Source organism: Amblyomma mixtum, chromosome 1, assembly GCF_055824585.1.
Source record: "Amblyomma mixtum isolate Tamu chromosome 1, ASM5582458v1, whole genome shotgun sequence".
Lineage (NCBI taxonomy): Eukaryota > Metazoa > Arthropoda > Arachnida > Ixodida > Ixodidae > Amblyomma > Amblyomma mixtum.
The window spans coordinates 155,542,806-155,566,049 of record NC_143012.1 but is presented as its reverse complement, the minus strand read 5'-3'; the positions used below and the strand labels follow the sequence as shown (position 1 = coordinate 155,566,049).

Here is a 23,244-nt window from a genome sequence, read left to right as displayed (position 1 = left end):
GCACAATGCCGCCAGGAGACAATAAAGAAACAAATAGTTCGAAATATTGTAATTACGAAAAAGACATCCAGAAGACCAAAACATCGTTCGCAAACAGCATGCCATACCGCGCTGCAAAAAGCAACACTCGTTGTCATCACTTCGAAGTAAACAGATCGCTAATTGCATACAACAACAAGTATACAACAGCTGTAGCCTACCGGTACTCACCTATGGGGCAGAAACGTAGAGGCTAACAAAGAGGGTTCAGCTTAAGTTAAGAACAACGCAGCGAGCTATGGAAAGGAAAATGATAGGTGTAACGTTAAGAGATCGAAAGCGGGCGGAGTGGGTGAAGGTACAAACGCGGGTTAATGACATCTTAGTTGAAATCAAGAGGAAGAAGTGGGCTTGGGCAGGGCATGTAATGCGAAGGCAAGATAACCGCTGGTCCTTAAGGGTAACGGAGTGGATTCCAAGAGAAAGCAAATGTAGCAGGGGACGGCAGAAAGTTAGGTGGGCGGATGAGATTAAGAAGTTTGCGGGGATACAGTGGCGGCAACTGACAAAGGACAGGGTTAATTGGAGAGACATGGGAGAGGCCTTTGCCCTGCAGTGGGTGTAGTCAGGCTGATGATGATGATGATGAATTGCATACGGTGCAGCTGGCGTTTCTGTTATTGTTGTGTCGAGATCGGTTGGTGCTGACTGTAAGAACGATGACGGAAGCACGGCGTCATAGTATGTCCCCATGCGCGCACAGCGTATTCTTCCAGCTCACAACGCCATCAAGACGCCTGCTGTGCGGTCCGCTGTACTCTGACTCTGCATCTACATTATCCAGCCATGAATTTCTTAGGATGTTCACAACAGCAGCAGCAGTGCTCACAGTACCAAGCAAATGCATTGCACGGTGTAAATCCATGTAGTCGAACTCGAATATATCTATCCAGGATATTTCTAATTATTGGCTATATCGAACACATAGATTATCCCCTTGAAGTAGGCAAATCGGGCAGCAGAAGGGGACAACGTCTTCGCAGGGTGGTCCTGTGGGCGCCTGTGAACAGCGCCGTCTCCAAGTGACTCCACAAAATTGACCGGGCAGGCCGACTGTAGCCCTCCTGGTGACAAGTGTGCGCAGTCTGCACGTGAAAGAAACGTTTTACGCGCACGTTCGTGCTTTCTCCCTCGCGCTTGGACGCCGTCGTGCATCGAGTGATTTTAGTTTCGATACCTGGGCGCCGCCATGTTTGTTTTACTCGAGCGCCGCCTACCGCCGACGCCATCTTGGGCTGATAATTTGCAGCCGGTGGGCTGCAGCCGAAGCAGCGTGCGATCTCTGAAAGTGTCATTCGCCGTTTTATTCCTGCCAAGCCTAGAAATTTTGGGTGGGCGTTCGCCTCGTGTCCATCCTCGTGTGTGCTATGCCATTAGCTCCTGCAATAACCAACTGGGAGCAAGCGACCATTCCTCGACGCAGCGAACGATCAGCACGGTGAGTGCCATGCTCGCAGTTCACGCGTGCTTTTTTGTCGCCGGTTGCCTGTAGGGCAAACGTGGCACGGTATTGCATGTTAGAAAAACGAAAGCAAAATATGTTGAAACACAAGATCGCGGAGGGCAATGATTATCTAGTTTTTCGTGGAGCGCAGTTTTTCATGAACGCTTTCGCTGCCTGCTTGGACATGGCGAGTGTGACAGTTTAGATGCTAGGCTTGCGACAGAGTACCCCGTTTACAAACTGAACATTTTGGAAACAGCGAGTACATGATCGAAACGAATCCACTTCTGATTATTAGAATGTTTGTTTGCGGAGACACGCGCTATAAAATTGAAATTCGGCCCCTCCTGCCGCTTGCTGTTCGTACTACGAGCGATACAAGCCAGTTGACTGAAAGCGATTCGCATTCTCGCCTTCTCCGCTCCCGCCAGCAATTACTGGTGCACAAATACCAGAAAATGTGCAATTACATGATCTAATCGGTTGGTACGCTAATGGAACGCTATTACCCTGCTGAAAAAAAGTTCTATGATGCAATAACCTCATAGATCATTCATCATAGAATATCATGCAATCTGTATGACATATCATACAAATTGTATGATATATCATACAATTCGTATCATATATCATACAGATTGTATGATATGTCATACAGATGGCATGATATTCTATGATGAATGATCTATGAGGTTATTGCATCATAGAACTTTTTTTCAGCAGGGTACCACTTACTGACAGGCAGAATCGCCGACTTGTGTTGAGAATTCCAATCTCAGTCGGGTCGAGGCACTGCTCAAGTCGCTGCGTTTGTTGTATCTCTGGCACGGTTATGCATAGTATGTATTTTTTTTACAGTGCATTCGATGCGATTTCAGTCGAATAATTTATTACAATGCATGGCAGAGTTTACTGTCCTGTGCATGCCGTATATTTTTCATCTTACGTTGTCATGGCTGCATTTTTTCTCACTTTGCAGTTGGCTAAAAGTTCATGTCACCGCTTCTATTCATGCCATGCTGTGCAAATTAAATTAGTATTTTTGCACTAACGACATGTTTATTTTTTTCAGGTGGCGATCCCCACACCCTCCCGATATTGACGATCATGTGGGGCGGCGAAAAGAAGTTGTGGCCAAATTTGTGAAGTCCTCACATAGTGTACTGCTGAATTAAAAAAGAGCTCTGCCAAGGTCGTCCAAATACTTGATCTCTTAAAATTATGCACAGATTATAGTTTGGTAACTGATATGTCAGCAGCCAAATCTTTATGCTTTGCTCTCAAGTGCGCTTCGCTTTATTCTTTTCATATTTGTTATTAGTTCCATTATTATTTAATCGGTCCATTTTGCATCCCGTCAGCATTACGCAACATATTTGTTGTACGTCAGAATATTCACAAGGAGCCAAGTAGAGTACCTAAAGAGAATATCGAAATGCGGAAATATTTTAATCGTCATCTAAACCATTAGTTTATGCATTTTCTTTCAATTTAAGAAGCAGTACTTTTATCTGTAAAGGATGCGAAACTATTTTAATCGCCATCTAAACTATCTGTTCCTGCGTTTTCTTAGAGTTTAAGAACCACTACTTTTTATCTGTAGAGTATATGTCGATGAGCTTATTGTCGTTTAATGGATAATTTTGTGTAAAATGCAACTTAAGTTTGACCAGTTTTGGAAAAAACAATGAAATTTCAGGAATCGAGAAAAAAACTATGAACTCTCTCTGAGTATTCACAGACACGCCATCGAGAACAGCAATACGAGTACGCAGAAGCGTGGATGTCCACCTCTGCGCGATCAACATTTCGTCAGCTCCAAGATTTTCTAGAAGACCAAAACTAATGATTATCATTTAATTATTGCCTTGAATGAATGACAGCATTAAAATATTATGCAAAATCAAAGGCGTAACCAGCCACGCTTTATATAAGGTTAAATGAAATCGCCCGTTATATAACCTTTTTCTCAATGGAAGTGTAAGAAATGTCAGACATGTTCAGTTCATTGAAATAGCATCTTTCTGACCCAGAGCCACGCCAGCAAGTGCGGCAGACGTGTCAGAGTGGCGTTCAACGTAGGCACTCCATTTTATGCTGCGCACCCTTAATCCCCACAAAGCAAGGAAGTTGCACGCCGAATCTGCGACTTGCGAGGAGCTGCAACCTGCCAAGCAGCGATGCAGGCAACAGAAGTGTACCCATTACACACTTCTGAGGTTGCCGTCCGAGCAATGGGGTAATGGCGAATCTCAACGCACGCCGTCAACGATATATGCGCTTGTTCGGTGCCTTAATACTTACTGCTCCTTAATTGAAACCATTTAAATAGGTCGCACTGATCTTGCTTGATTTGCAGTGTGATTTGAAGTAGAACAGTCAAGGGCGTCCGCAGAATTTTTTGCAGGGGGGGGCCCCATTGGTTCTGGCGCCGGAGGGGGGGGAGGTATGTTCGTAGCAAAAAGGCACTATTTGCGGAGAAAATTTATTTATTTATATATAAATAAAATAAATAAGTAAAATACACACATGAAAGAAAAAATACAAACAGCAAATTAAAGCGAGGCTAGGAGAGATACATTGGAGTTTATCAACGAAGAAACAATTAAAATTAATAAAAATGCAAAAAGGTACTATCACTTCGTGGAGAAGAGTGCTCAGTCTTGCTGCATACGAGTTCTCATCACATCCATAAAGTTCTGTGAGGCCGTCATTGCCTCCTGGTGCCATTGGGATTTTACATGATCCCTGCACGCCTCGTGCATTTTTCTGTAGTTACTGAAAGCGCGCACGATAAAACTACTTTGAGTACCCCGGTGAACACGCGGAGGAAAAATGACGCAAAAACGACAAAAGGCGCCTTTCGCTGTCGCTGAGTACGCAAGCCAGAGGGCGTAATCTCCCAGCCATTGATGTCGAAAAGGCCTCTTTCCAGGTGTTACATCCGTCTTAAAATCATATGTGACATTTGGCGACCATGGCTTAGTAAGAAGACGTAACTTCAAAAAGTCCGGTATGCCAGTGAGTTTAGCTTTGCCTAGAAACTCTCCTAAGTCATATTCTTGAGGCAAGTTATTTGTTTTCTTGATGTTGTCTCCGGACTTCAATCCCAAGCAAGGAGAAAGGGAATCGTCTCGGCTTACTGCGTGACCGGAGCTTGCTGGTGGAGTTACTTCCATGGAGACGACGACGTCGGCTACTGTCCGGTGATGAAAGGTTGCATCGCTCTGGTCAAATCCGGACTTAAATCCCAAGAAAGGAGAAATGGAATCATCTCGGCCTGCTGCATCACCTGAACTCACTGTTGACAGAGTCCCTTCCATGGAGTCGACGACATCAGCTACTGTGCGGTGATAAAAGCTTGCATCACTCTGTTCAAATGCTACACCGTTGTCACATGTCACACCAGAATCTGGAGGGGCGCATTTGGATAATGCTTCGTCAGACAACCGCTGACGCTTGAAGAAGCGTCGAATGTCCATCATTCGGGACCGCGCGAGACAAAGCTGGCTATGGAGTTCCTCGGGGTTGGTAGTATTAAAAATATATACACATTGATTGGAAAAACGGTTGAATGCGTACGTTGAAAACAAAAAATGACTATATATACAACGAAAACTTATTTACAAGATAAATGCACGCTCGCAGCTTCATACACCTCGCTCCATCTTGCTCGCGCAACCGCACAGTCGAGTATTTGCACACACACTACTCGCCGCTCGTCGTTTTCTCGTCCGCTGTCTTGGTTGTTCTCAGCTTCGTTGACAACCGGCCACTAAAAACACCGAAGCACAAACACAGAGGCGCGCACACGCAAGGAACGCCGCGCGACTTCCGAGGGGAAGGGACACTCGCCACTCCGGTCGGAAAATTTGTTTTGTGTGTTTTTATGGGGTTCAGAGCCCCAAAACGACTCAGGCTATGAGGGACGGATTAGTACAGAGTTCCGGATAATGTCGACCACCTGGGTCTCTTTACCATGCACTGACATCGCACAGTACATGGGCGCTGTTGGGATTTGAGGCCCAGCCAGAGGTGACAGGCGAGCCAGGCAGGCGCCATCGGGCTGCCTTGACCAAAGGCGCTGGTTTCCGGAGAAGACGCAAGGAACGCTGGTGTGGGGGCGCCTCTGGAGACTGCGTCGCCGTGAATAAAAGCAGCTAATCCCCTTTGCCGAAGATTCTGAAAGCGGCGCTTGTACCGAACTGCGCTCTCCCGTGGATCGGAGGAGACAGCGAGCGGCGGCGGCGCCAACTCATCGCCCGCTTGCCCTTGAGCAGCCCGACAAAGCGGGGATGGACACGGCTGATTTGTCCCTCCCTCCTGAAGAATTCATCGGTGGCCGGGGTGTGCACTGTCTGCCTCCGTGTCGCTATCTCTCTAGAGATCAAAGAAACAGGCACACATCTCAAGACAGCTCGAAACACATGCTCGCCGGTGCCGCTGTATGTCTGCAACGACGCGTCCCCGGACGCGGCACTTCGCAGATGTGACCCAAAGCGTGGAAGCGGAGCCGCTTTTACTCTTTTGGCTGAGCGCACCGCCGCCCCTGACGTGCGGCCATCACTCACGGTTCGAGTGAGTGATTTTCCAGGGGGGTGCAGCCGCCCCCCCTTGCCCCCCCTCCGGACGCCCATGAGAACAGTCTACAGTGGATCGACAGCCCTTTGCAGCAGAGCACGCATCTCGCCTCACGTTACGCCCATTACGCCCATTCGTAAGCCGTACGGTGTGTTCTTGCCTGCAAATATATACGTACTACACCTGGCGGCCACAGCAGAAGCAGTTGTTTCCCGATTTGATTTGGTACAGCGGCGGCAGGCGAGTCTGCCAGGCCGAAGGCCATAGCAAGGACGTTCGCCACTTCCGTGCGAAGAGCCGTATTTTGGGTGACCCAGCTGTAGTGCAGCCGAGAAACGAGGCCTGTGACTCGGGTACAACTGCTGTTCTCTCGAGGGCACAGCCTGCAGCTGACTGGTTAGTTCAGCGAAAGTAAGCGCGCAGTCAAATACCTGCAGATTCAGGCTTAACGCAAGCCTAAGGACGTTATCACCGCATGCACGTACACCGGAGCATCGCTGCGGCATGCGTACAACCTCCGAACAGAGCAGACCGGCTTACCGCAAAAAAAAAAGAAAGTCTATAAAGCATGCAGCAACAGAGGAAAACAACGCGGCAATGAAAATAGCCAGACATAATTTTACTCTACGCACGCTGCAATCGAACGACGTGCGGCTAACCGCACAACCGCGGAATGAACGATGTCTGAAATGGGCGTGCGCTATATATATGCTCACTGCTGGCACGCACTCGAAGTACGCTCTTCGACCACTGATCGCCCCATTCCGAACAGCATATAACAACCGTCCTGGATGGTTATCCATAAAAGAGCCGAGCAGACCGCCGAGAGAGAACCAAATATCGAGGGCGTAACTGGTCGGGCCCCAAAACGCGCGACCTGCACTCCACGTGGCACCAAAACCTTATAACAATGTTACTTGCTTAGTTTATGATGAACGTTGTTACACAGTACTAGATTCCCTTTTTTTTTCGGTGTTTCTGTATCGTTAAGAATAAACGTTGAAATAAGCTGTTATTACCCGAAATAAACATTTGAACAACACCTATGCAACTACAACTACAATGGTAAAGTAACCCTCCTAGACCAGCTATTCATCAGTTCTGAGCACACAACTTCAATCGTCATTCTGCAAGGAGCAAAGAGTGTTACACTATACAACACAGCATAAAGAATGCATCGAACTCATATACACTCACCTTCTAACGCATACCATGGCCGGAGAAGGATGTCCCACAGGTGATAGTTAAAAAGGAATAATATGAAAAGTTTTCTAATGAAATTTTAGGTTGTGCATTCCCTTCTATGGCACTGTACGTAGCTGGAAAATTTTGGTAGCTTAACAACATAAATACTGTACGAATAATGAAAAAGACCTGAGACAAAATGTTTGAGGTGTAATGGTAATGTTGCTTTAGAAAGGTTATCTGAACAATAAAATAACGCTTACAGCAAAGCATTCTTATAATGTATAGTTTAAACGTTGGACTAATATTAACGATGAAGCACATGACGTTAGTTGTTAGTTTTTTACATTAGCATGATGTTTCAGTGTGACATGTAACTTTGTTAAATTTTACACAGCAGTTATGTAGCATCGTTCTAATCTTCGGTGCTACTCGAGCTTCTGCGATAAAGAACGTGCGCAGCAATTTTACAAGACACGTCAGACTTCGAAAACCCGCTCCATGAATCCGTCCACTGTAAACTGTAAAAAATACCAGGTCTGTTGATGTGAATTTAGACACAGCCTTTTCTAAATTCAATAACGTTCATTGAGCTCAGCTCCCGTGAGCTTTCGGAAGCCGCGTCCCATGCGACACTCCCGCAGACAGAGGGCCCAAGAGCGAAGACTGCTATACATCGGCAACGCGTGTTAGAGAAAGTGTTCCCACTAGTGCACTGCACGGGCCCGGCCCGGCCCGCGGACCGGGTCGGGCCGGTACATGATCTGTTTTGCCGGGCCTGAAGTTGCGGGCCCGGGCCGGGCTCGGGCTTAAAGCTGCGGATGCGAGTGGGGCTTGGGTCCATACAGAAACGGCTGGTGTCCGACTATTCATTCACTATTGCAGAGTGAAGTACACAACTGCGACATTGGAGCAGCGACACGGATGAGCTATGGGTTATAGTACGCGCTCAGAAAAAAACTAAACTTTATTCATTGACTTATTTATTTCCTTATTTCCACGCCGTGGTGGCTTAGTGGTCAAGGCGCTTGATTACTGAGCCGGGGAACCAGGGTTTGCTCCTATCCTCAGCGGCTGCATTTCTGTTTAGGCGGCAAGCATGACAGCCATGTACTTTGTAGCATCATTGCTCGTTGAGGAAACCCAGGTGGTCGAAATGATCCGGAGCCCATTGCTTCGGTGTCTCTCACAGCCTGACTCCCCTTGGGCCCTTAAGCCCCAAAAACATAGCTTTAATTTTATAGCTATATTTTTCCCATGTGAGAAAATTCACAAAATACAGCGCGTTTGGTTTTCTTTTTGATGAGCTGACCGGAACGTCTCGTAAATGCAATAGCCACAAAAGCTCGTGAGAGTTTGTAAATCTCATCGAATAAGCACATCTATCTCTCCTCGCTTCTTCAGCCTGGTTGTCATGACAAGGGTTTTGCCCTGTTATCACGTCGTTCGCACGTTATCTTCTGCTCCACCAGTAAGAGTAAAATTCAACCGGTCTTAATTGGCCATTGATCATTCGTCATCCCAAAGTTTAGGACGCTTGTAGTCTTCAAAACACACACCATGAAATACTCAGGTCTTTTAGCTTTTCGTTTCTGCTGAAAGGCGACCAGTTTGGCTACGATTTCAACCTGTGAGATCGCGTTCACTAAAAAAATGTCATCCCACTGCTTGTTAAGCAGCTTTAATGTTTATTCTTCAGGGCGGCAAAATATAGCTGATTAAAATCATGGGGGAATGCAAAGTAGTCTATTACGCGCGTATGCAGCCATTTTATTTCGCTTTCGGAACTTCCGAGTTTATCTTCGCGCCCCTACACGAGATCACTGTCCAAAAGAGGGCCTGGCGAGCACTACTCTTAATCACTTCCTTCTGGGTTAGAAAGAACCAACTTTCTGCAAGCCAAACTGTGGTTTCAGAACCTTTGTCGGCCAGTTCCTTATCGGTCTAGTAGCAGTCTACTTGCTCAGAGTGAGCAGTGTACCTCAAGCGTTACTGTGAAACGGGCCGGGCCAGGCCCGGGCTGGGCTTCACTGCGGGATTCACGGGCCGGGCCGGGCTCGCTGGAGCGATAATTTAGCGGGCCTGGGCCGGGCTCGGGCTTCAGGTCTCGGGCCCGGGCCGGGCTCGGGCCCCAGATTGAGGCCCGTGCAGTGCTCTAGTTCCCACTACGGCAGTGTCCAGTGCGGAGTGACAAGCAAGCAACCAGACAAGTAACTCTAACTTGAGATCGTGCTGCGGTGAGGAGAACGGGCCAGTGCCAGAGCTCGCCGGTCGAGCAAAACTATACGCCACTCCGCTTAATGGATTTGATGCCAACGAGCCACAGCCCGTGGGCGGCCTCTCCAGTTCCTGGAGGTTTCATATTAGAAGCAGGAAGATGATCTTCATCGTTGCTCGGAAAACGAATGCTGCTTCCGCGATGCGTGGATGAGTTTGGTCCTTGCCTCCTACGTTGCTCAGAGATGAACTGAACTAGCAGCCTCAGCAGCCCCTTTTCTTTCTTAAACTAGGAACCAATAGCGCCGACTCACAAAGCGAACATAGGAGGATAGGCTTATCGGACATGCTCAGCAACGGATTACGTACACGGAATTACATACCGACCAGCCATCTAGCCAAGGGCATCCTCACCATGTCGTCCTCAGTGCCCATTTCGGGACTGACATGGTGTTTCCGCCCTAACGTCACTGCGCGAAATCCTGGCCGGACAAACCGTCTTTCCTGTCTCCATATTTTCTCTGTGCCCGCTACACCTCCTGCATGAGTGGCCATTCATTCTTCCCAACCTTCAGCATTGTTTCCGCTGCTATGAAATTTCGATCGACGATCTTGGGGAAAATAGCGCACTTTGCTGAATCTCCTCATGAAACAGAACGCCGGGATAGTTGCGCAGTAATCGTAAGTGTTTCGGGGAATACTCAAACAGCACCACTTGCTGGAAATCGCGAGCTATGCGCTAGGACAAAGCCTCCTTTTTCCGCGCGACAGGATTGTCTTGTATTTTGCCTCCGGCGCGCGCGGTTATCGCGGTCTCCCAAAAGAAGCGCCGCCGTCGTATACGGTTTGTGTGCTTCCGCACTCATTTCCGGAGTCTGAGGGTGCAGTTACTGCGGAGGCCGCAGCTGCTCGTCGTTGATCGGGCCGTCTGTTTTTCTCGACGTGCCCTTTTATGATACCTGCGATGGGTGCCGCCATCAAAGGGAACGGCCGAGTCAGCCGCCGAAGGCGCCTGCGCCACCTCACGGAGTGGCACCAGAAAGCGCCCAGCCAGGAAAAACCATTGTGTCCTATTGGGGCCTGCCAACTGGATCCAATGGGAACCAACTGGACTCAATAGCACGAATTGAATTAGGGCAGTCCACTCGAGTCCATTTGATTCCAATTGTAGAGTCTAATTGCTTTTCATACTTCCATTCGGACAGTAAAATTGCTTTCCCTTCCAATTGAGCGGTCCAATTTCTTTCCCTGCTTCCAGTAGGACAGTCTAATTGAATCATCCAACTGGTTCCTGAGGTTCCAAATGGATCCTGTTGTACCAACTTGGAACCCAAATTGGATCGTATAATTTGGTTTTCTAGGTTCAGGCCGGATAGTGTAATTGTTGCATAAGTGTTAAAAACGTGCCAACACAGGCAAAAAAAGAACTGTTCGGTCGAATTAGGCGTGCATTCCAATTGTATCCAGCTGTAATCAAAGGGTTTCAGTTGGTGAGGATCCCACCGGGTAGCCCATTTGGTTTCAGTTGGATCATCCAATTATGAGCAGCTTACGGGGAGGGGGGGGGGGGGTGCCCAAACACCCTCCTCCCCCACCCCCTTGGATCCGTCACTGATGGGCTGTAATCTTCACAGTCGCACTGCTACCGCGGGTTTACGGGGTTGACACCCGAGCGGACGCTGTGCGGACGTCTTCCGCATGAGCTCCGGCCTTGAGACCGTTTTTCGGTGGAACGCGCTGTGCCTTGGTCTTGCTTTTTGTGGGATCGTCTGCAGGAAGTTGCCCTGTACCTGTGGACACCATATTTTGGCAAGTGTTCCCCTTTTAGGGGTTTTCTTCACGATTTGTACTCGACCACGGTGCGACAAAATTAGGCCTAATCTATAGGCTGAGCCGACGCCTGCGGCGCCGGGCTCCAGGGCCGTGCCTTGTGGTTGTGGGCCTTTGCGAGGCTAAAGATGATGGAGTACTCCGTTGAGGGAGGATCTATAACGCCCGAAGAATTCGAGGCGGGAGAATGGGCCTGGGTTTTGAAGGCGCAAGATCGCTTCAAGAAGACTGTGTACGGGGACCACTCCGAGAATAGGCCTACCGAGAAACAGGCGGGCAGCGACGGGCGCCAGACGCACGGAGCAGCCCAAGTCAAGCGGGGGAAAGCGCCGGTGTGGAAGAAACGGGGACCGTTTCTGAAGATGCCAGCCAAGGATTTCAAGGTTGTGTGCCGGCCCAAGAATTGGGACTTGAGCATAGTGACGCCGAGGGAGCTCGGATGTGCCCTGAGAGCGGCAGCGAAGCTGACGAACGCGACTGCGGTGGAAGAAGACCTGGTGCGGGTCAATGAGACAAACAACACGATGACGGTGAGCACGCCGTGTATGAATCGTAGTGGGGCATATGCGAACGTCAAGACGCTCAAGCTGGGCGGCCGTGACCTTGAGGTTTCGGCGTACGTGGCGGCGCCGGAGAACTCTGTGCGCGGAGTAATTTACAATGCGTACAACGGATGCCCACTGGCAGAAATTCGCACAGGATTCTTGAAGAGGAATGAAGACATGGAAATTTTGGATGCCAGACCTTTGGGCAAGTCAAAGGCGATTCAGATCACGTTCGGGGGGAAGCGCGTTCCCCGGCAAGTCATCTATTGGAACTGTCTGTACGCTGTGATCCCATATAGAGAGTTAGTCGAGACCTGCTATAACTGCAGACGAGTGGGACATCGGGCGGACGTTTGCTATCGTCCGAAGACTAATTTGTGTCGCCGCTGCGGGAAAGAACATCCTGCACCACCGGAGGGAGAGTCGCTGACCTGCACGCCGGACTGCATCGTGTGTCATGGGGCGCACAGCACGGGAAGTCGGAACTGCAAGTTTCGCCTAGCCCGTCAGCAGCCGACGGGTCTGCAGCAGAGCAACGAGGACAAGAGCCAAACTGGCAAGGAGGAGCGGCGTTCGAGGCCCAGGAAGCGGTCATCTAGCGGTGCGAGAGGCGATAGCAAGAGCAGCGACCAGTCAGCTTCCTTCCCGCCACTGCCCGGACCCGAGCCTGGCAAAGGAGGAGGGCAAGGTTCCGGTCATGGAAGAAGCCCAAGTGCCACGAGGAAAAACGTGAGCTGGCCCAATGCGGGCTCCCAAAATGAGACTGCTCGAGAGAAGGAGCTACAAAGGCAGGTGCTGCAGCAAGCCGAAACTATCAAAAAGATGGAAGCTAGGATAGCAGAGATGGAACGCGCGCTTAAAACCGGCAGAGTAGAAAGGGTACAGACGCCGTTGGCCCAGGCCCCACAGCAAGCGGCGCAGGCGAACGTTTCTCGCGTGGACGATAACACAGCTATGGAAGTTGAGAAAGTGGAGAATCTGGGGACGGTCAAAAGGCCACCTCCGGCAGATGAGGGAGCTCATGCAAAGAGAGTAGCAGAAACTTCGGCGGCGGACACGCCGCAGCCAGTAGTTAAAGTCACTTGTCTTAGGAGGGACATGCTTACCCTTGCGGAGAGAGTAGGAAAACTGGAAGAAAGACAGGATAGGTTGGAAGGTCGGGTCGACAGGATCGAAGCTAGACTAGGCAACATTGAGGAGCGTCTTGACGCCTTCACCAATGACATGCGGGGTTTCCAGAGCCAGGTAATGGACATGTTTAAACAGCTAAATGCTATGCTAGAGGCAAGGGCGTCCGCAGAATTTTTTGCAGGGGGGGGCCCCGTTGGTGCCCCGGGGGGGGGGGGGGGGGGGGGTATGTTCGTAGCAGAAAGGCGCTATTTGCGGAGTAAATTTATTTATTTATATATAAATAAAAATTAAACAAAATGCACACATGAAAGAAAAATTACAAACAGCAAATTAAAGCGCGGCTAGGAGAGGTACATTGGAGTTTATCAACCAAGAAACAACTAAAATTAATAAAAATGCAAAAAGATGCTATATCACTTCGTGGAGAAGAGTGCTCAGTCTTGCTGCATACGGGTTCTCGACTCACCCGGATTGATGACCAGCACACAGCACAATATGTTCACAAACACGCAACTACAGTCACTCAATCAGTCTTCCTTGAACAGCAACTGTAGGCGCCTCGGATTTTTCTGGGCGAATTGCGTAATTACACGTGTGATAAATTCACTTCTGTGCTTCATTACACGCTCTCGGTGCACACTCATCATACACATTGATTGGAAAAACTGTTGAACGCGTACGTTGAAAACAAAAGATGACTATATATACAACGAAAATTTATTTACAAGATAAATGCACGCTCGCAGCTTCATACACCTCGCTCCATCTTGCTTGCGCATCCGCACAGTCGAGCAACCGCACACACACTGCTCTCCGCTCGTCGTTTTCTCGTCCGCTGTCTTGGTTGTTCTCAGCTTCGCTGACAACCGGCCACTAAAAACACCCAAGCACAAACACAGAGGCGCGCACACGTGCAAGGGCTTACTTGCCGCAGTATCCCCGAATGCGCACTTTGGGGGTGAAAGGAACGCCGCGCAACTTCCGAGGGGAAGGGACACTCGCCACTCCAGTCGGAAAATTTGTTTTTGTGTTTTTATGGGGTTCAGAGCCCCAAAACGACTCAGGCTATGAGGGATGGAGTAGTACAGAGTTCCGGGTAATGTCGACCACCTGGGTCTCTTTACCATGCACTGACACGCACAGTACATGGGCGCTGTTGTGATTTGAGGCCCAGCCAGAGGTGACAGGCGAGCCAGGCAGGCGCCATCGGGCTGCGTTGGCCAAAGGCGCTGGTTTTCGCAGAAGACGCAAAGAACGCTGGTGTGGGGGCGCCTCGGGAGACTGCGTCGCCGTGAACAAAAGCAGCTAATCCCCTTTGCCGGAGATTCTGAAAGCGGCGCTTCTACCGAACTGCGCTACCCGTGGATCGGAGGAGACAGCGAGCGGCGGCGGCGCCAACTCATCGCCCGCTTGCCCCTGAGCAGCCCGACAAAGCGGGGGTGGACACGGCTGATTTTACCTTCCCTCCTTAAGAATTCATCGGTGACCGGCGTAACGATAGGCGAAAACAAGATGCCCCGTGCACTGTCTGCCTCCGTGTCGCTATCTCTCTAGAGATCAAAGAAACAGACACCCATCTCAAGGCGGCTCGAAACACATGCTCGCCGGTGCCGCTGTATGTCTGGAACAGGTCGCCCTTCAGTAGAGCTAACGATGGCGTGGTTTGAAAACGGCGGAACGACGCACGCCCGGACGCGGCATTTCGCAGATGTGACCATGCGGGGCTGCTTTTACCCTTTTGACTGAGCGCACCACCGCCCCTGGCGTGCGGCCATCAGTCACGGTTCGAGTGAGTGATTTTCCAGGGGGGTGCAGCCGCCCCCCCTTGCCCCCCCCCCCCTCCGGACGCCCATGGCTAGAGGTTAGATTGCCTCCCGTAGTCGGCCAAGCGCCGATGTTAGTGAACCTAGGGCCTCAACATGGCCCCACGCCAGCAAATTGAGGTTTGGCAGTGGAACTGCAGGGGCTTCCGTCGCAAGCGGGGGAACCTGCAGTTGCACATACAAAATCTGGATAGTAAGCCGGACATTATAGCTTTGCAGGAGGCTAACGGCTCGGTGAAATTACCGGGATTTAAGACATTTACACCACCAGAGATTGATCGAGGGGGCGTATCGAGCGTCTTCACGGCCGTGTTAGTCCATCGCAACACCACAGTGATTCAGCATACCATAGATAGCAGCAGGGAGGACTACGTCCTGCTGGAGATTTTTCCCAAAAGAAAGGACGACAAGAGTCTATTTGTTCTTAATGTATACTCTTCTCCAAAAGATAAGGGGGTGGGCTTGCCAGACCTTCTGATAGAGACGCAACGGCTAGCGGCTAGGTCTCAACTCATCGTGGTGGGAGATTTCAATGCGCCTCATCCGGAGTGGGGCTACATCCGAGCCAGCCCGAAGGGAAATAAGCTTTGGCAAGTTGCCCAGGACCTGCGATGGACGATCTTGAACAACCCGCTAGATCATACCAGGATAGGCAACAGCGTGAGCATAGACACCTCTCCAGACCTCACATTTGTGAATGGTATCAGGGATGCAAAGTGGGTAAACACGGGACAGCCACTGGGAAGTGATCACTATATCCTTTCCACGATATTTAGTGCTGCTAAGCACAAAGACACGGTGAAAGGAACTCGAGTGACGGACTGGGACCGATTTCGGCAATACAGGAATGGCACAGTGAACGGGGAAATCGAGGACTTAGGAGCCTGGATTGACACACTCAAACAGGCCGTGAAGAGTACCACAGAAGAGGTTCCGATGGAGGAGGAGGGCTTTACGGCTGACTCTAGATTGTTACACATGTGGGAAGCACATGCGAGTCTCCTTCGGAGGTGGAGGAAACAAAGGCATAATGGTGTCCTCCGTAGGAAGATGGCCAAGCTAGAACGAGAAATCGAAACCTACACATTGGAGTTGCAGTGCAAACAGTGGGGGCAGATTTGTGACCGGATGAATGGGCAATTCGGATGCAAAAAAACATGGCAGTTGTTGAGGCACCTTTTAGACCCGGCGGCAACCAAATCTGCGCAGAAGGGGCAAATGGCTAGGTTAGTGCATCGGTATCAAGGCACGATTGGGGAATTTATACATGAACTCCGAAGTCGTTATATAAACAGAGAGGCGGGCGGTTGCTTGCCGGATTACTCGGGAGAGGAAAACCTTGAATTGGATGCAGACTTTACGGTGGCGGAGGTGGAGTTTGCTATGGGCCAGCTTCGTACCACGTCAGCAGCGGGTCCGGACGGGGTTACTAATAAAATGCCGAGGAACCTGGATTTCAAGTCAGGGGGGGCACTCACGAATTTGATGAATAAATTTTGGGCGGCCGCGGAGATTCCGCCAGAGTGGAAGCATGCTAGGATTACATTTATTCCTAATGCAGGGAAGAAGCTCTGCATTGAGAATCTGCGTCCCATCTCGCTAACGTCGTGCTTGGCCAAATTGATGGAGCATGTAGTCCTGAACAGGCTTCAGGGTTATGTAGAGGACAATGAGTTGATACCTGAAACAATGATTGGCTTCAGGGCTAATTTATCGACGCAGGACGTCATGTTACAGCTCAAAAAAGACGTGGTTGATCCTCGGTACGGCACGGGCACCAAGGCTATCTTGGGGCTCGACCTAATTAAGGCCTTTGACAATGTTACCCATGATGCAATATTGAGGAACCTATCGGACATAGGACCGGGGGGTAGAACCTTCCGGTACATCAGATCGTTTCTGGAGGGTAGGACTGCGGAGATTGTAGTCGGAGAAATGAAATCGGATCCCTTCCCATTGGGGAGCAGGAGGACACCGCAAGGGTCGGTATTATCACCCTTCCTATTTAATCTCGCCTTGATCAAGATACCACCCAGGCTGCAAGGGATATCGGGACTTAAACATACATTTTATGCGGATGACATTACTCTATGGGTAACAAGAGGCAGTGACGCACAATTGGAAGAAACTCTACAATAGGCGGTGAATATTGTGGAGGAGCTAGCAGGGGAAGCAGGACTCTCGTGCTCTCAGCCCAAGTCCGAGCTTTTTGTGCTGAGGGATAAACCAAGAGGGATACATGCGAGGCACTATATGCCGCCACCACCTTTAGAGGTGAAAGTGGGGGGAGTACCGGCCGCTGAGGTCCAAACGATCAGGATCCTGGGTATGTATCTGCAGACTAACAGGAAGAATAGCGAGTCCTCGCAAAGGCTTAAAAATACGGTCAATGCTACCGTGCGGCTAATCAGGAGAATCGCCAATCGTAAGAGAGGTGTTAAGGAAAAAGACTTGTGTAAGCTGGTGCAGGCATTTGTGCTCAGTGGAATAGGGCATGCGACGCCTTATTTGAAGTTGGACGCGGCGGAAAAAGGAAAGGTGGAGGCTATGATTAGGCAGCCGTATAAAGCGGCCCTTATGTTGCCTCTGAATGCGTCTACCGAAAGGCTGCTGGGATTAGGGGTGCACAACACCCTGGAAGAACTACGGGAGGCGCACTTGGTGATGCAGCTCGGTAAGCTTTCAGAAACAAAAGCAGGAAGGGACATATTGGAAAGGATCGGCATTGGAGTTGACGTTCCAGCCGGTGACACGAAAATTCAGATGAGGCGGGAAATGCACAAGGGCTTGTACATAAAACCTTTGCCAGAGAACATGCATCCAATACATCACGAGGACCGCAGGAAGGCAAGAGCCAAAGCTTTACATGCTAAGTACGGGAAGTACAACGGGGCAGTCTATGTAGATGTCGCCGAGTATAAGGACAAGGATGCATTTGCAATTGCGGTGGTGGACGGGCGGGGACGCTTGGTCGCCTCTGGATCAGTCAAAACCCGCTCCCCAGAAACTGCAGAGGAAGCGGCGATAGCACTAGCTATGACTAGTAGTAATGCTGACCTGATCTTCAGCGATTCAAAAACAGCCATCCGAAATTTGGCGAGGGGCAGAATATCTGTCACAGCGGCGCGGTTGCTGAATCGGGCCACGGAGCGAGGGATTACGGAGGCGGAAATTGTCTGGGTACCTGCACACTCTGGGAACCCTGGGAACGAGACGGCTCACATGAATGCTCGAGGTTTCGTCAGCCGAGTAGGTGAGCCGGACGTCCCGGGAAGGTCCACGAGAGATGGGCTGGTATCCTTTCATGACATTACTAATCATTTCAGACTTGAGCGGAGGATTTACCCACCCCCGGACAAGCAATTGGTGAAGGCGCAGGAATGCGTCTGGCGACGATTGCAGACTAGATGTTTCTTTAACCCGTACGTGTTGAGCAAAATCTACCCGGACATTCAGCCGGAGTGCAAATGGTGTCACGAATTGGCAACCTATGACCACATATTATGGAGCTGTAGCATAGCACCGCCACCGGCGTACATTTTGCGTGATCCTTCCCTCAAGCAGTGGGAGGCCGTGCTGGCCAGCTCAGACCCGGTCGTCCAGACCAGAGCCGTGGAGTGGGCCACCCAGGTCGCCGTCAGCCATGGGTTGATGGCCATCTAACACGGAATCGTCCACACATGCTCTCTGACGAAAATAGTTTTTCCATCCATCCATCCATACCGCGGGTTTACGATGTAAGGATAGTTTACATGTTTAATGACGTCTACCATATTCGCCTCCTCAACTGTACGCGCGGAACATACAATACAAGAGGGCCCGGAAGAAAGAAAGAGAGAAAGGAAGAAAGAAACAAAGAAAGAAAGAGAGAACGAAAGAGAGAAGGGAAGAAAGAAGGAAAGAAGGAAAGGAAGAATGAAAGAAAGAAGGAAGGAAAGAAAGAAGGAAGGAAAAAGAAAAAGAAGCAAAGGAAGAATGAAAGAAAGAAGGAAAGAAAGAAAGAAAGAAAGGAAGAAAGAAGGAAAGAAAGAAAGAAAGAAAGAAAGAAAGAAGAAACGAAAGAAAGAAAGGAAGAAAGAAAGAAGGAAAGAAAGAGAGAAAGAAAGAAAGGAAGAAAGAAAGAAAGGAAGAAGGAAGGAAAGAAAGAAATGAAAGAAAGAAAGGAAGAAAGAAAGAAGGAAAGAAAGAGAGAAAGAAAGAAAGGAAGAAAGAAAGAAAGGAAGAAGGAAGGAAAGAAAGAAATGAAAGAAAGAAAGGAAGAAAGAAAGAAGGAAAGAAAGAGAGAAAGAAAGAAAGGAAGAAAGAAAGAAAGAAGGAAGGAAAGAAAGAAATGAAAGAAAGAAAGGAAGAAAGAAAGAAGGAAAGAAATGAAAGAAAGATATGAAGAAAGAAAGAAGGGAAGAAAGAAGGGAAGAAAGAAAGAAGGAAAGAAAGAAAGAAAGAAAGAAAGAAAGAAAGAAAGAAAGAAAGAAAGAAAGAAAGAAAGAAAGAAAGAAAGAAAGAAAGAAAGAAAGAAAGAAAGAAAGAAAGAAAGAAGTGCTGCAGCGGAGGGCTCTGTTCATGTTACTATGAAATAGGTGATGTGCGCTTCCGAAGGGGACGCAAAGGTCCATGGGAAAATCGTCTGTCAGCTACTTCCGATTCGAAATTTCTCCCACATATTGCCTTTTGCATTTCAAATGCTGTGCACGCGTGCATCGTTTATTCATTCATTTATTTTCGGTGCAAACTCGCTTATTGACAGTACGATCACCGAGTGCTGCGCATGAACGCGTCCTGAGGGTAAAAATTGACGATAACGAAAGGTGAGAGTGTTTTGCCGTGGTTATAATACGTCAGCGTAGGCTGACTTTTCTGCGTAAGAACGGCAGTCAGTTGCATGTGCGGTTGAACTAGTTTAACGCGTCGGTCATAGTATATTTGTTTTTTTTTTTCTCGACGCACTACGAAGGCAACGATGGGCTGAAACGTCCACAGTTTAGTGCACGTGCTGAAACGTGAACAGACGATAGCGGTATTTTCCGCACAGCATGTAAAAGTTACCAGTGGGCCCGCAGACTATCCATACATGCAACTGTGCGCACAGCGCGTCTGAACACATCGCACTACATACGCATGGAAAGCCTCCTGTTATGTACATTACTTAAATTGATTGCATTTCGCGCGAAAACAAACTACGAAGCAGGACAGAGTCAACGTCGCGTCGGTCTTGCGATGATGCAATACAATCGGCGGTGTTGCAGTACAAATAAATTAGCACGGAGACTGCCTTGAAGCAAGCGAGAAGGGGGAGAACTCTGTAACCGGAAGAAGCGGTAGCAGACGACTTTCCCATGATCCTCTGCGCTTAATCTCGAAACGCACCTCACCCATTTGATCTTCAAAGGAGCGAACACCCTGTTGACTTGGAGCCGAGGCTTGGCTCTGACGTCATGCCACTTGACTCGCCACGCCTCGGCGCGCGTTGAGCCGACGGCGCTCGCTCGCCTCGCAACTATCGAATCACGTGATTCGCTGCGCTTCGCCAAAGGGCCAAACCCACCTTTCGCCCTTGCTCTCGCCTCACGAGGATTTCACCCTGTGAGGCGAGGGAGGATCGGAGCAGGAACATTCGGGAGAATGCGGGTGAAGGAGAGAATGAGGGCGAGGGATGGAAGACAGGATGAGGTGAAGGCGAGGGAGGGCAAGAGGCATGGTCTGGAGGCGAGGGTGGAGGCCCGAACTGCACTCCGGGCTAGCGTTTCTTGTCTGTGCAGCCCGTTATGAATTCCCGCTAGTTCTTGGGAGGAAGATTCCCGCCAGTCAGGAAGTCAGAACGTGCACGAGTAGAACACGAAAGGCGGGGAGCCACACGCCTTCTCTGTCGCCACGCCCGTGTTGTAAACAAACACAGCAAGTGTTCACGAACAGCCATAGCTAGACTTCGAAGGGAATGGAAAAACGCAAGAAACGGCGAAGAAGCAGAAATGAAAGCCGTAAAACAGTCTGCACACTTGGTGAAGGCTTACGGTAGACTAAAGTCCCTAGATCAGCTTTGCTAAGTAGCGACAAGTCCCTCCTCTCCTAACGCCCTTTCCCCTGCTGCTCGCGTCGTCCGCCATGTTCTTCCTAACGCGCTCCGGCGGCGCGGTCGTATGCACTGGAACGGCGGACCTTGCAGAGTCGCGGCTTTGCTGTAAGGGGTAGTAAAAATGTAGCAAATGAGCTTGGTATGAGGAGAAGGGGGACATGCCAGTAATGCGCTCCGAATGGGGTCTGTGTTGTGTTTTGCCGCAGACGGTGAGGGCGGGCAAACTGCAGTCACCGGGCGGCGGCCTAGCTCTCAATAGGGACTTTAGTTCGCGAGAGAACACACGCTGCTTTGCTGTAAGGGGCAGTAAAGAATGTGGCAACTGAGTTGTCTACCAAATAGAGGGGAAACGTGCCAGTAATGCGGTCCGAATGTGATTTGCGTTGAGTTTTGTCGGAGACGGCGAGTGCGGCGAAACTGCAGTCGTAGTGCAGCGGCCTAGTTCGCGAGAGAACACGGACACGCGCGCAGCTTTATATATAGCGTATTATTTTAAATACTACCAACGGTCACTCGCACATAGTAGAATTCATAACTGCGCCTGGACAGTCACGCCCGAGCGGTGCGAACTTTTGTACCTGATAAATAGTGTACAGTATATTGCTCTTCCCTGTCCGTTCTCGCTCACCCCTTGCCGAGTTCTCCCTTTTGCTTTTATTTCCGCCGGCCGCAGCTCGTTCGCGCAAGACATCAGGCAGGAATTGCCGCGGCCGGAAGCATCTTTTCGTTTTTTATTGCAATGAAACCATTACCGCTACAGCACCTCTTATATGCTGCTGTTTCAACACAGCATCCCCATTATGTTGTTTTGAATAGTATGCCACAATGCACGATTACAGAAGTGTCACGCGCGCTCAGTCAAATTCACGTACTATCACGAAATAAAATTTGCCGTCGGCAGGGGAATCTGTTTCACGCTTTTCAGACTCTGATGCAGGGCCTTTCGAAGCGTGCATTGCACACGGATTTGTGCTACATGTGGCTTTAATTTGCATAAATCATAGTTCGAGGTGAACCTACAATAGAACATAACCAGTATGGCCGAAGTTAGAGGTCAAAGAAAAACATATGGCGAAAAAATTCAAGGATTCACAACCAGTTTATTTCACACAAACAAAAAGACGCACATTAAAATTTTGCTGACTTCAGTCAGCTGGTTTCAGTGGAAGCCAGAGTGTATTGCAAGTTTACATATTTGGCTGCTGTTCTTTCGTATGGCTACCTTCCGAAGAACTTGTGGGACTCATTCCTGCCACGGTATTCAATTAATCAAGAAAGGCCTGATGCATTATGTGCCTTGCTTCAGCAGCTGAGAAGCCGCATTAAATGCCAAATAGCTGTTTGTATACCCTTGTTTCACTTAATGTCCTTTCATAAGTTTTTCTGAAAAAGCAAACCTCATTTAGGGGCTTCAGTTTGGCCAACCTGGCTCAAACTCTGACTGCAGTGCAGAAGCAGCACATGTAATTGTTAGGAAATGTTCATGATTTCTGTCGCACAATGTCGTTTTTTGCAAGCGGCACTGAAAACAACGCCAGCCCTTTTCCTGACTGGGTTGAGCACCCGAAGGCGCAACAACCCGGCATTTCGGCTGCTGCTCGGGCACAAAAAAGCGCCCGAAAAACTCAAGTTGCTTCCAGCACACAGCGACAAATATAAAAAAGTCACCTCCGCTGAATGTCCGTCGCCAGCACAACTATACGAGTAGCGTGCAAGCGCCGTCGAACTATGCAGCCGGACGGCTTAGGAAGAACATGGCGGAACGGAACCAGTTCCCAACCGGAAGTGGGCGCTGTCCAATAGTGTGCGTCGGCGGCGCCGCAAACGTTTTCGGTACTTAGCTTTTTTTTAGAAAAGCTCATACAGGGACTTTACGGTAGACGACCCTGGTAGTTGACACTTGGTTCAGCGCTAAAGACGAACACAAAGAAAGGAAACGACACACACGGACGACCACCGACCAAGCAGCCAGCCGCGAGCCTTTGGCACGCTCGCTCTTCGAAGCCGCCGCCACCGCCTTGTTACATCGAGTGGATGTCCATGCCTATTACCTTGCAGGGGCGAACGGAAGAAGAGGTCGAAAGTAGAATTTCGCAATTTCCACCTGGCACACGCTAAAGAACCCCTGGTGGTCGAAATATCCGGAGCCCTTCACTGCGGCGTCTCTCATAGCCTTAGACGTTAAACCCCAATAAACCAAACCAAGCCAGCTTCCCCCCTGTTTTCTTCTGCCCCTCCCGCTGAATTTCGCGGAGCTAGGACGCTCCGTGGACGTGAAACTTGTAAGACGACCGGAGCAGCCTGCCTGAGTGGCGTCGGTGATAAGTGAAACGTGGTTGTGCCTCCATAGCCGGCGCTCAGCATCCGCATTACCGCGCG

General features: G+C 49.6%; 2 protein-coding genes across 2 annotated transcripts in view; both read left to right on the top strand.

The window, feature by feature from the left end:
- Positions 1–23,244, top strand: part of LOC149369444 (mediator of RNA polymerase II transcription subunit 30-like) — a 77,541-nt gene that overhangs the window by 7,230 nt on the left and 47,067 nt on the right. The window lies entirely within an intron of this gene.
- LOC149369445 (uncharacterized) lies at positions 11,425–21,191 on the top strand. The gene is made up of 2 exons (XM_089577611.1): positions 11,425–13,086; positions 21,072–21,191. The coding sequence occupies exons 1-2, from the start codon at positions 11,425–11,427 to the stop codon at positions 21,189–21,191; spliced, it is 1,782 nt and encodes a 593-aa protein (XP_089433737.1).

Excerpts from the sequence above, each read along its gene's own strand:
- LOC149369445 (XM_089577611.1), top strand. The coding sequence starts at position 11,425 with ATGATGGAGTACTCCGTTGAGGGAGGATCTATAACGCCCGAAGAATTC. Across the intron at positions 13,087-21,071 it reads TGCGGGGTTTCCAGAGCCAG|ACGGTGAGGGCGGGCAAACT; the intron begins GTAATGGACATG and ends GTTTTGCCGCAG.